This window comes from Cyprinus carpio, chromosome B18, assembly GCF_018340385.1.
Source record: "Cyprinus carpio isolate SPL01 chromosome B18, ASM1834038v1, whole genome shotgun sequence".
In the NCBI taxonomy this organism is placed as follows: Eukaryota; Metazoa; Chordata; class Actinopteri; order Cypriniformes; family Cyprinidae; genus Cyprinus; species Cyprinus carpio.
Genome location: NC_056614.1, coordinates 21210231 through 21223138, shown reverse-complemented (window position 1 = coordinate 21223138; position 12908 = coordinate 21210231). Strand labels below are relative to the sequence as shown.

General features: G+C 35.7%; 1 protein-coding gene across 1 annotated transcript in view; it reads left to right on the top strand.

The window, feature by feature from the left end:
* Positions 1-2504: 2504 nt before the first annotated feature.
* Positions 2505-12908, top strand: part of LOC109109323 (protein O-mannosyl-transferase TMTC2-like) — a 96659-nt gene continuing 86255 nt past the window's right edge. The window contains exon 1 of the mRNA XM_042744329.1: positions 2505-2907. Within this exon, the coding sequence (XP_042600263.1) occupies positions 2825-2907 (83 nt within the window). The 5' untranslated portion in view covers positions 2505-2824. The remainder of the gene's footprint in view (positions 2908-12908) is intronic.

Sequence of the window (12908 nt, the reverse complement as noted above, 5' to 3'; positions counted from 1 at the left end):
GTATGTTTTCAGCATATGTTCCTTTTTGGGTAAACTATTCCTTTAAATGGATTTGTAAACTGAACATTTCCACAATCCAAAAATTGAAACAGAACTGCAAAAATGGCTCAATCATTTAACAATATATGGTAAACCACAGATCAAGGGCCCTCTTAAATTTGCAGAATATATTTATGAAGCATATAATGCGTTAAAAAGTGCTGGTTGTTAATTTAAATAACTATAGGCAACTGGGTTTAAAAGCTATATGTAAATAGCAGGCTGTTCGGTTTAGAGTAATGGAGGTTTTCACCACACAGGAAACAGATTATTAGAAAATCATACAAATTTGACATTGACAAATGACATGCACAAATAATACATTTACAAGAGGGATTACACCCATTTCATATACAGGAATTTGATATTATACTTTAGGTAATGACATTTCAGCATGCTACATTAAACCTACATCAAATTTACATGGTATATAATTCTTCATAAGCTTAAAGTGTTACCCATAAGCAAACAATATGTAGGCTTTTGAGCTCTTTATTGTGAACTCAAACAAACCATTTATACTTTCAAATGTGAAGTTTGCAGTGTAATTTGAAGCTGGCACTGTGCTGCAAATGAATTTGAGGGTGCCACGTACTTCAAGCTTACTTATTCTGCTTTTAAAGTGTTTTTTGTGGGATTTCGGACTATGCTAAGCCTAAATTTGTGGGTCTTACTTTAAATACTGTTCTTATCTATGTAGAATTATCACAGTGACAGGAATTCTGAGGTTTCTGTCTATATCCCTAGCAGGAGGCAAACAAAAATTGTTTGCAGATCTTATACGTGGTATACCCAAAAAGCAGGATTTGGGAAACAGAACCTACTAATTTAGAAAAAAAAATTGTAAGAATACAGAATACAGAATTATACCACTGTAACATTTATAAAAACTTTTAATTTGTGAAAATGAAATACAATACAGCTAACATTATAAATGTAAAATACACTTTTAGTGCTGTGTTGCACAGAATTATCTCAAATTAAGCCATGCGGTCAGGAGGGAGCAAAATGGTAATTACAGTCTCAGAAAAAAACAAATGGTTGTTTAGCGGCACACCCATTCCTATAAGACAATTTCAGTGAAAATCTACTGGGTCTGTTACAATGAGACAGAGGGGTCAGTTCCTGTGATTCCTTCAGTTCTCTAACAGATTACATCATAGCATCCTGCTGTTCTGTGAATGGCCACATTGAAGACTGTCTAAGTAGCCTGGGTCTCGCTATTGAACTAGAATTACATCAATATTCACTGGACCATAGAGCACTCTTTGTGTCCTCAGCAACTACAAGATTGATTCTTTCTCTCTTCCTCAGTTTCTTTTCTCCAATTTCTCAAGTCTTCAAAGGGATCCAATACTCCCTGCAGTTTGAAGAAAGCAATACATATTACCCATAAAGCCTGTCTAAAGTGTATGGCTTCTGCTAAATGAAAAATATGTGTAGGTTGAAGACCTGATTATAGGAGCGATTCATTTGAAAAGACTTTTGACTTTTCCCACTTTTTTGCTTGATTTGTATTTTTTTTTTTCCCTGAATGTGGGCCCTCTACTGGATGTTTTAAAAATTCAGCAAAATTCAGGATTGCATGTATATAGACTTGACATTTTTATCATTATGACCTTTGTTATATATTATTAATAATAACTGACCTGATTTTAACAAGAACTGAGTGTTAAAAACTAAACAAATCAACAGTAATCAGAACTGCTGGTTATGGTTGCAAACCTAAAACAACTGATTTCAACACCAGTTCTTTCAACGGGACACATCTGCTTCAAATCCAAAGTGCGAAAACATGTCATAATATTCATTTTGTGCCTTAATGGTCTGCTGATCATCTGCATAATCACAAAATGACTCCCTTTTGAATTTCACTTTCTTGTCTAGGATGCATTTTTAGCACATTTTAAATTCACGCCACTATATTTGTGACATGATTTGATAATTAATGTTAACACCACAGCAAATTAAATCTGAGACATGAATAATTATTTCACTCAAAGGACACGCCTTGCACTTTAATGTCATGAGCTGTGTTTTAGGATACAGAAGAAAGACACATACACATATATATTGAAGTGGATCTAAAAAGTTCATCTAAGACAAGAACACATTTTGGTTTTAGGTTTTAGGACAACTTTGATGAAAGGTTTTGACCCACTTCAAATGTTGACTTGTGTATGTGTGGTAAGAACACTTAAAGCATTTTGGTGCTTCTATATTTTACAGTTAATTATTTATGCTTGTGTGTCATAGACTAATATCATGTTACTATATACTATATCCATCTACCTTGACTGCTAAAATATCAAAACGTTTTATTTGACTAAAATATGCAAGAAAAGTGAATCAAATATTTTGTAAACATTTCAGAATGCGTGCAATAGAGGGTTAAGTCAGCCCGTGTGTATGTGTGTACATACCCAGGAGGAGGGGTTGTGCGCAGGCGCACTGGAGCCACTAACCACACGCGGCTCAATCACGACATTTATTCGGCGTCCACTATGCATCATCTCAACACTCTCGATGTAAGGACGTCCAAACACAGTCGAGCATACTGTAAATACTGTATGTGCACCATCCACTCTAGCCTACAGGATTCTCTCCGCAAATAACATGGGTTAAGAGGAGGATGTCTGGATAATTCATTTCAACACTTTGCAAGGATGGGGACTCGGATATTGTTTTTTGGCAGAGGCATTTTGACAAAGACGAAGAGAGAAATCAAAAAAGGGCTTTAATATCATCCTTCTACTCTTTCCTTTCCTCCTTTTCTTTTTGAGAGATGATCGCAGAGTTGGTGTGCAGCGCCGTGGCACTGCTCCTGTATGTCAACACACTGGACGCCGATTTCTGCTACGATGACAGGTATGCCACTGAATGAACCTGATACATCTGCAAGTTCTTGATCATCGTAGTGAGTTCACCGGTTTCGTAGCAACCGGAGAACGTTGAGCCGAATGTAGTAGCCGCGGCTTTTGTTCTTTTCATTCTGTTACATGTTGCGACAGCGCGTAGAATGGCGGCGCGAGCATGACAACTGTCAGCGGATAAACAGAGCCAGTCGTGCAACTTTGAAACATTAAGTCTTGAGCGTGTGCTGCTGGTTTTTGTTTTTTGGGAATGCACTCAAGGACGCGAATCACGTGCTGTCTATTTGTGATGGTCGGGAAAGTGATGATGCCACAGAATACCGCACTCTTCTCGTTAATTTATAACGGGGATTTGTCAGCTCGGGGAAACTGATCGTGTTTAAGCCTGGCATTTTAGAATTAGAGTCCGATAGTGATATTTAGGAATGGGAAATGTGTTTCGGTTCCATTTATGATGCTTTGAGTACTTTTGATGCATGCTTTTCTTGAGGCATGCATTTACTGCCCTCAGTAGTCTGTTGCCAAAATAATGAGAGAATCATGTAGGCTTATCTACTAAACCGATGAAGGCTAACAAATGAGAAATAATATTAAAAAGTGTGTTAACACAAACGTTTACAAAAAGTTTTTTTTTTTTTTACTTTTTAAAGGGGTGGCATAAGGGAGAACTAAATGTAGCCTATATTAAATAATAGCTACTAAAGCAAAATCAGAAAATCTGGCAACATCTGGTCTTTAATTATTATATAGAATATACAATACTCGTATGTATGTTTAACTGCACATTTTCTTATTAAAACCTATTAATTGAAGTCTCACGAACCTATAGGCTACAGTTGGCTTATTTTGGATCGGCCATTCATTTGCGGTTAAGCAAGTGAGTAAAATCAATTCAAAAACCACTCGGACTGATTCACACTTGTTTTTAATTCCCTAAAACAAACGACTCATCACAGAGTCGTATTTGGGGGATAGGACTGCACTGGCCGCTTTGTAGGCTATGTTTTTGATTAACTGAGATGAATCAGAGAGTTATTCACTGGGGAATCGGACTGCACCGGTCATCATTTTGATTCGATAAAGAGAACCAGATGATGGGAATAATTTGTTCTAGAATCACTTTATGAGAAGAACCGACTCACCTCGAATATCATGAAAATAGCATGAATCTCAGCTGCCAGCCTTAGTAATATTCAAGTAGGCTACGCGTTGTAGAACAAATAGGCTAATATCTCACTTGTTTCTAACGGACGGAAAAGCCACATCTCCATCAACTCTCTCACATGGAGAACGGTAGCTTTTCATAATCTTTTTACCCTTCTACCCCATTGGGATGACACATTTATTTTCCTAAGTGGCGTTAGGGCACGTTATAATAACATTAAAGAAAACTAGAGCTGCACGACAGTTACGCTCCGTTGAGAAGCAATAATCCAAAGCGAGCGACGAGAGCGTCCACTTTCGCCTGTTGTGAATTAATGTGTCTCCAGGGTTAGATACCTACATTTACAGCGACTAATTAATTTAATTAGACGCCTACCAACATTCTTATGCTATAGCCTGCAAACCATATAGGCTTAACATGTTTTTCTTTCTTGCCGACTATCTCAGAAATGTGTGGAATCTTAAAAATGGGGAAATCATCATTTTCCTCAGGTTGTCAAGACATGCATTTCTCTGTCATTTTCTTCACAGCACAGCTGTTAGAGCAAGTGCGAATCATCTGAGCAATAAAACCAAAGTTTTAGTTACTGTAGGTATTGCAGATTGTTCACTGTATTGGTTTTGTTGTGTAAACTGCAGTCCGAATAGATTTGTCAAGCAGTGCCTTGTGTTTTCAAATGCTGTTTGTAATTAGTAGCAGGCTTCATTTAAAGCCTGTAACTGTTTTGTGTTCAAAATTAACAAAATTTATATATTAAAGACCATGAATCCATTTTGGCTTAACCTGAATCACGACGCTACACCTATAATAAACGTTTATATTCAGACTATTTTAGACTGGTTCGGGTAGGTACCGCTGCGGAGTAGCCCAGGGGTGTATTCCAGAAAGCATGGTTGGCTTACCGTCAGCTATACCCTGAACGTTGGGTTGATTAACCCCAAACCTTGCTTACTCGAGGTATGTGGTTCCAAAAACGCGTCCGGAAGTTCATTCAACTCAGAGGCTGCATTTACACTTGGCATTAACATGCGACCAGTATCCGGATGTTGTCCACATACACATTGAAAAGACAAGTGTAAACGCATTTCTGATCTGAATGTTATTCGCTGAGTATGTTCCTGGTTAAGACTCAAGACATTCTCAACAGAGCGACAAATCGACGAGTCACTATGGAAACGGATGCTAAGAAAAAGCAACATGCTGTTTCTTTCTTCTTCTTTTGTTCAATGGTCGTTTACATGCGTAGTGCATATCACCACCTAATTGATGGTTATGCAATCATTTTTATTTATTTTTTTCTGTGTAATCTTTAATCCTTGAGAATATTAATTATATTGTTTGTTTGATGCTAATTATATATTAAGTCATATGAGATATGTATTTTGATTTAGAATTTAGACATTATAGAAAATGCCAATCCATGTGTGAGATGATAATATAAAATGGAATAAATATATATAATATAATAAATTAAACATTAAACATATATATAATAGGCTATATTACATATTGTAATATTATATAATGTTTTGCTTCAGGGAGAAAGTTACTATGGTTACTTACATACCCTGAAAGTAACCTCCGGTTTTGGAACCGCAAGCTGAGGTTATCCGCTCGCTTATCCTCAAACATACCCGGGTATGACACATAACCTGCTTTTTGGAATACCCCCCGTAACTTTGTCATTCGTCAGATATAAACAGAGAGAAGTAGCTCTGACTACAATGTTCTTCCGCAAGACACATGCAGTTCTGTTTATTAACCACTAGAGCGTCGAAAGTTAAAGACTGCAGCTTTAAATCTAGAAATGACATTTTGTCTCAGGGAGTTCCCTGAGGTGGAAGGAGTGCAGAAACAAGTGTCAAGCCAGTCCTGGGAAGTATTACGCCTCCTGTGCTATAGTTATCATTTAATTTGCGTTGAGAAAGAGCAGATGTGCGATGGCGGGGGTAGAGAAGCCTTTTTTTTGGTTTGGAGTCCTGATATCACACATGTAAACGGGAACGGTCTCTTAAATCACTGCACTGACCTCTGTTATTCAACCAATGGCCTGTGAGGACCAAAGTTGGTAACATTTAAGTGAGCACTATCAGATATCCTTAGTCGTATAAGGGCTTTATTAAAAACGGGAGGTTGGCATTTGATTTTGGAGCTTAATAAAAGCGTTGAGGAATGGGGGTTATGATTTTTAATGTGGAGACAGGAAACGGAGCACTTAGCAAAGTGGTTTCTGCACATATATATTGTGACCAGAGTAATGCACAAAACATTCACTTCGAAATGCTGGCTAAAAAGCTCCCAAAAATGAAAAATGTGAAATTTCAATGGCAAAGGCAGCATGAATTATACATCAACATTACATTATATGTCTGGATTGCCTCGTCACTTTTTAAGTATGACATTTAGTTCCTTTTTTCAGGCAACTCATGGATGTTTCATATTGGAAGAATTTCTTAAAAGGAATTATTGTCTTAAGGATTATAACAGAATTCTAAGTGAAAAAACATATTCCCGATTTAAATATGATGCCTTTTAAAAGTGCATCTGCATCTTTTGTGGCTTTATACATGATGCACTGCTAAATCCATTTTTGAAATGACAGTTACTGTAAATCTAAAGGGAAATTGCCCCTCTAATATTACAAGAAGCTAAACTTTCTATCGCTTCCTCATTAAAAACTTCAGCTGCTTCCTCCTCTCTAATCCATGTACTGTTTATGCTGTTGGGACATACCATCACTCAGGTCTATTAGGCGCGCCGTAAGCTTGACTTTAGTGCTGTGTGTCCGGCTTTCCCTAGGGAGCTCTCTATATCTGCTCTCCATCTCCAAATCACACTCGACCCTGACACTTGCGCTACAGAGTGGAGGCCATAACTTGTGGAGCTCATATCTGTGATGCCATAATCCCCACACCCAGAGCAGAGATGGAGAAAAGAGTGGATAGATGCCAGGGCTGAGTTATGGCCTCATCTCCGTGGCCTGCTGTGAACCTGTCCAGAGGCCTAATAGATGAACTCGCATGAGGAATCGTCATCATTCACCTGAAATTGAGGGCAAACCCATTGCCGTTTCAAGTTCTCGCGGGCTGTATTTATTTGGGGTTTGTGGTTTTGGAAAGAGAAGGCTTTGAGTCGGATGAATGAGTTCCTAAAATGGGTAATTTTTCTTTTTTTCCTTTCGCATGTCGAGTAGAATCAGATACTTTTTGAGTACTTCCTCCACAAGAACTTATGAAGACGGCATGAAATGGCATTTGCAATGCATTCATCTTCCATAATGTGACAGTTTTCAGAGTGCAGAAGAATATAGAGCTGAAAATAATGCAATATGGGATTTGTCTGGACCGTGAAAAGTGGACCATGGTAGACTTATGATAGTATTGGTTAATAATTTTTGCCTTTTTGTGCAACCTAAGCTATGTAAGGAGAAATTTTAAAATATTTATGTCAATTTTGTGGATATGGAAACAAGAAGGGTTTTGGATGAATAGATATACTTATTGTTTTTAAATTCATTTTTGATGTCAAAAAACATTAGATAGGTTTTGAGTATAGCATGAAATTGCATTCATGAATAAAACCGTTTTTAATATGTGTCTGTGTTTGTATATTTATAAAATTTCAAACATAAATATGCATTTATGTATTTGTTTTAATAATTTTTTATTTTAATGTATGTTTCATTAAAATTATATATATAACTATTATATAAAATTTATGTGCACTCTAAAAACATCTGCAAAAATATACTAAAATGTTCTGTATAATTTGAAGGAATTTTTCTGTATTTATTTTTTTAAGATGTTTCACCAGTATTTAGAATTTTACATTGCACTGTTTTAGAATTAGAAATTATATATATAAAAGCTATACATTAAAAATTAACTGTTTGTTTGTGCAATTAATGGGTTGTTATCGGTTCATTTTGTCTTTAAGAATGTGAATACTGTAAAGTATGCTTTTGTATTGCCTTAAAATATGTTTTGCAAGTATGTTTCAAAGCAGCATCTCCTTGGTGCTTTTAGCTTTACACTGTAAGAACTTGATGTCATATTAAGCCTCCCCACTGACTCTTCTCCATTAAGCAATTTTCCGAGTGGTTCTGCTGGTAGCTTAGTTTCCAAGCCTGTTTAGCTGAGGCTGCAGGGATGAGCTGGTGTCAGCTTTAAATAGCCTGCGCTGTTGGTTTGGGTTTAGTGGTGCTGTCTGGCTCTGTTCTCCTCAGGCCCTGCTGGAGTGTCCACCCTGTGGATCCGACCGCACACTTTGGCTCTGTGGTGATGTCGAGAACCAAGGGCGGCAACCCAGACTCGGAGCATCTCTCTCCTCAATCCATCCATCCCAGCGGTACCCTGTAATTATCTTGGAGAGAGAAAAATTAGAGCGAGAGACACTCTACAGCTCGCACCACCCCTACATGGCCCCCTTTTAATCCTCCAACAGCTCAGGCCAGATGGTCATGTTTGCAAGGCATTGTGGGTTTTTCTCTTTTCTTTTTTTGTTCCTCCTCTTCTGTACATTTGTTTGAGGACGATTCATGCTGAGTGTGATGTAGACATCAGCATTCCAGATGACTGTGATTATACCATTGACTCAAAGAGTTTCTTGCGAGAAGGCGTTGGATCATTGGCATATTGTGGTCAAGCGGAATGTGTCTGTTCATGCTTCACCATGGAGTCACTTTGTTCGTTAGTCTGTTGTGTTTTCTTTTTTTCTTTTTAATTAGTGCAGTGTGTTTCCTTACGAGTCTTGTAAATGGTTGACTTCTATACTTAGTACTTTTGTCAGAGTTTTTGGGATAAGATTAAAACTGAGGCTTATCAATTTTTATGCACAGACAGTGCAAAACTTCTCCAAGTGCGTGCCAGTGGCCTGTGAGTTTAAGAGACTTCAAGCTGTGGGTTAAGTCATATAACTTCAGGGAGTATTTTGGCACATCCAGAATGGGGGAAACGTATTGCCTCATCTTTTGGTTTGAGTAGAGATGTCATAAAATAAAACACCAGAATGAACAGCCACCTGTGCCATTTGAGTTAAAGCTGCTTTTGAAACAGCTGCATTCGCTTTACGGCAATATAAATGTTTTTGCTTTAAGTTCATAATGCCGTGACAGTAGTCTGTCATTGACTGAGTGTATAGATGGAATCAGAGCCCAAAATGAACGCTGTCTAGCGGCAAGTGCTAGTTAAATTGGCTTTGATGAGTCAGTTGTAACTGTACCTGTAACCAGCTGGCTGGTAACTTTATTAAGAAATGCAACATTTAGTAGTATAAATCAAAAGTGTAAGTGACATCCATAAAATCGACTCCAAAAAACAGCTTATTTAAGAAAGGATCTGCTGTAACGCATGTGTTTAATGACAACCTCAGTGGAATTTTTTTGTTTTTCTATATATATATATATATATATATATATATATATATATATATATTTCTCTATATGGTATTGTGAGTATCACAAATATGCAAAGAAAAAAACAGCTAAATATTATATATTAAAATTATACATTTGATTAGTTTAATGTAAAAAAAAAGTATTAAAACAATGAACTTAGTAAATAGTATTAAAACTAGCTAATAAATGAACTTTTCGGTGAATAATTTGTTTATTACTACTATTAAAACTATTTTCAAATATTAATGTACAATACATTTTCTAAATTTATTTGTCATAGGTTAGTGTGACAAAGTAATTTTTTTTTTTTACTATTTAAATTTGTAACATTTAAAATTTTACTATTTAAATTGTAGTTTTAGCTTAACCATTGGCTCAAACACATCACAATTAAATTACCACATTGTTTCACTTTAATGTTTAAATAACTTAACGTAAATAACAATTATTTTCCAACAGTGCAGCACAAAATTTGACATTTGAATTTGTGCATTTGGCAGATGCTTTTATCCAAAGCATTAAAGTTACACATTTTATTAATATATTGCTGGACAGTAAAACAGTGTTCTCATTGCCCTCAGGAACAACTGGATTCGCAATCGATTGTTAAAAGTCGGGGAATGTATAGAAGTTTTTGCTCTCTGAGAGGCTCCTCTTGGACCATTCTCTCTGTGACGTATTCTAACCCCGGAGTTCTGGGTCAGCGGCCTTCTGACGAACCAAAAACACTATTAAACACAACCCGCTGTACTGTAGTTGGTGTATGTGTGTGGGGTTTTGGTGTCTCCCACTGAGTAATCTGACTAACAATTACTATGGCCATGACCTCGTAAGGTGAACTTTCTCAAGGCTGTAACCTCAGACCAACCATTTCTCCAATTTACTGCAGTCCTGCTGTGTCCGAGGTTTAAACGGAGTAAAAAAAACACCATTCTGTGTGTGTCTGACAGAAATACCAATGCAGAAGTACATTCTGAAATGTTCAGTTAAGGTACTTAGTCTAAATATTAGTACTGGTATCTCCAGCTATCTCATGATATAATTAGAATGAATTTAAAGCATCAGTTTTAGTCTCTCTCAATATTTTGTGCATAGAAACAACTTCAGAAATGCTGTTTTTTTTTTTTTTTTTTTCAGGTTGCATTTGTTTAGATATGATAGATATTTCTATATGATGTTTGACAAATATCAGTATAAAGATGCAAAATGTCATCGCTATATTTTCAAAAGGGCTTATATATATATATATATATATATATATATATATATATATAATATGATATTAATGCATTATTTTATATATCTTGTGTGTGTGTGTATATATAAACGTGTGTGTATGTATGTGTATTTGTGTGTATATATATATATATAAAAATTGCTTTAACACTATATTAAACTCTCTCTCTCTCTCTCTCTCTCTCTCTCTCTATATATATATATATATATATATATATATATATATATATATATATATATATATATATATATATCTATATATATATATATTTATGTGTGTGTGTGTATAAAAATATGGAAATAAAAAAACTGATATAATAAGAAGAATATTATATTTAGAACCGCTATTAAACATCACATCAAAGCTCTGTCTTTCTTTCTTTTTAATAATGTATGCTTAAAAACTATGCTTTAATCATTTGCAAATTACTACTTTGACATCAGACATGGGAGCAAACTATTACCATCATATTTACTGTAAGTGTATTATTTGTACTTTAATAAAGTACTTAAATCAAGCAGGTGCCTCTTGATAACCATGTCCATTGTCCAGATGGCGTCTAGACTGAAATCTTGGGATTGGGAGCAAGCCGAGGTTTTTCCCTTCTCTTCTCAATCATTTGGTAAGCAGAGGGGGCCTCTGTCTCTCTCTCTCTCTGTCCCTCCAGCTTGATTACTGAAGTGAAGCGCTGTCAGAACAGACTGAGATTGGATGGCTGTCGTCCCACTCTATTGGCTCTCTGAGGGAGCAGCTTCTCTCTGTGATTGCCAGGGCAGATGATTGTCATTTGTGATGTGTGGGCCGAAATGAACTTCAGGCCAGTGCGGCCTGACCCATCGCTGCCCATGGGGCTCCAAAATGGGCTGTTGGTCACAGCTGATGACCTTTCAGGCCTTCTAAATCAGACAGGCCATAATCAGCGCTAGAAGAGGGAGGCCATATGTACAGCAGGTTTACTGCACAGTAGAAGACAGCAGCGCAGATTATCTTTATTGGACGCACTGTAGGATCGCATGGCTACCTCTACAATCGCGCTGCGTCTTTGTGGCTGTCATTTAATTAAAACCCAACAGATTATCTGTCTAGATTCATTATTTTGGCCGCCTTCTCCCTGCCCCATTCAATTATCGAACTAATCACATTAGCCACTAATTAAGGTAGAATTACACCCAAGTATAAACTGTATGCACCTTCCTGGAGTCCTGTTCTTCCCTTTGCCTTAAAAACTAGGGTTACACAATCAATTAGAAAAAGTAAATTAAATGAATAAAAAAAATAAAAAATAAATATACACTTGTTTTTGTATTAAATATTCGAATAATATATATTTAAATAACATAAAATAATCTTAATAACAACAAATAAGGATACTAGGAATACGAGTAATAAATGATTATATTATTATTATTATTTTGCATGTTAGAATAATGTAGTAATATATTTTATGGTCAGTTTCTTTACCGTCATTTATGCAGCATTCTGTTACAATAAGTAAATAAGCATTTTATTAATTTTGCAGTCAACTTTGACATTAAAAAGATAAATAAAAGCGTACATTAAACATACAAACAACTAAACTGGACCAAAAAAATAACTTTTTTTGACAAGTGAATTACAACCTGTGTCTGTTTTACTCTTTACTCCAAGAATGCTAAGAATAAGAATAAATAATAATAATAATAATAATAATAATAATTATTATTATTATTATTATTATTTTGCATGTTTGGTCAAATTCTTGGCCTTCATTTAGCTTTGCATTGTTGTTATTCAGCATTATATTACAATAAATAAATGAGAATTTTATTAAATTCTCAGTCAACTTTGACATTGATTAAATAATAAATAAATACATAAATCACAACTAAATTAGACCACGGATTCACATTCAGAAAGGTTCAAATACAATGAAAATGCAAAAACAGCCAGGTTCCGTTTCACTCTTACAGTTTATTTTTTATTTGACCTCTCAGTATGAAAGCTGCAGTTTCTGTGTGGTTTTATGCCTTTTTCAGGCTTTATCCAAGCAGCAGAAACATTAGATGTGCATATATCATATCACAGTTCAAATCGAAGTCGAAATATTTGATAAAATAGCACAACTACTACAAACACTCTCAGAAATTACATTACAGATGAGAGTGAACTTGTAAAAGAACGAACAACAAAACTTGGCTGTACCAACAGAAAGATGGATGT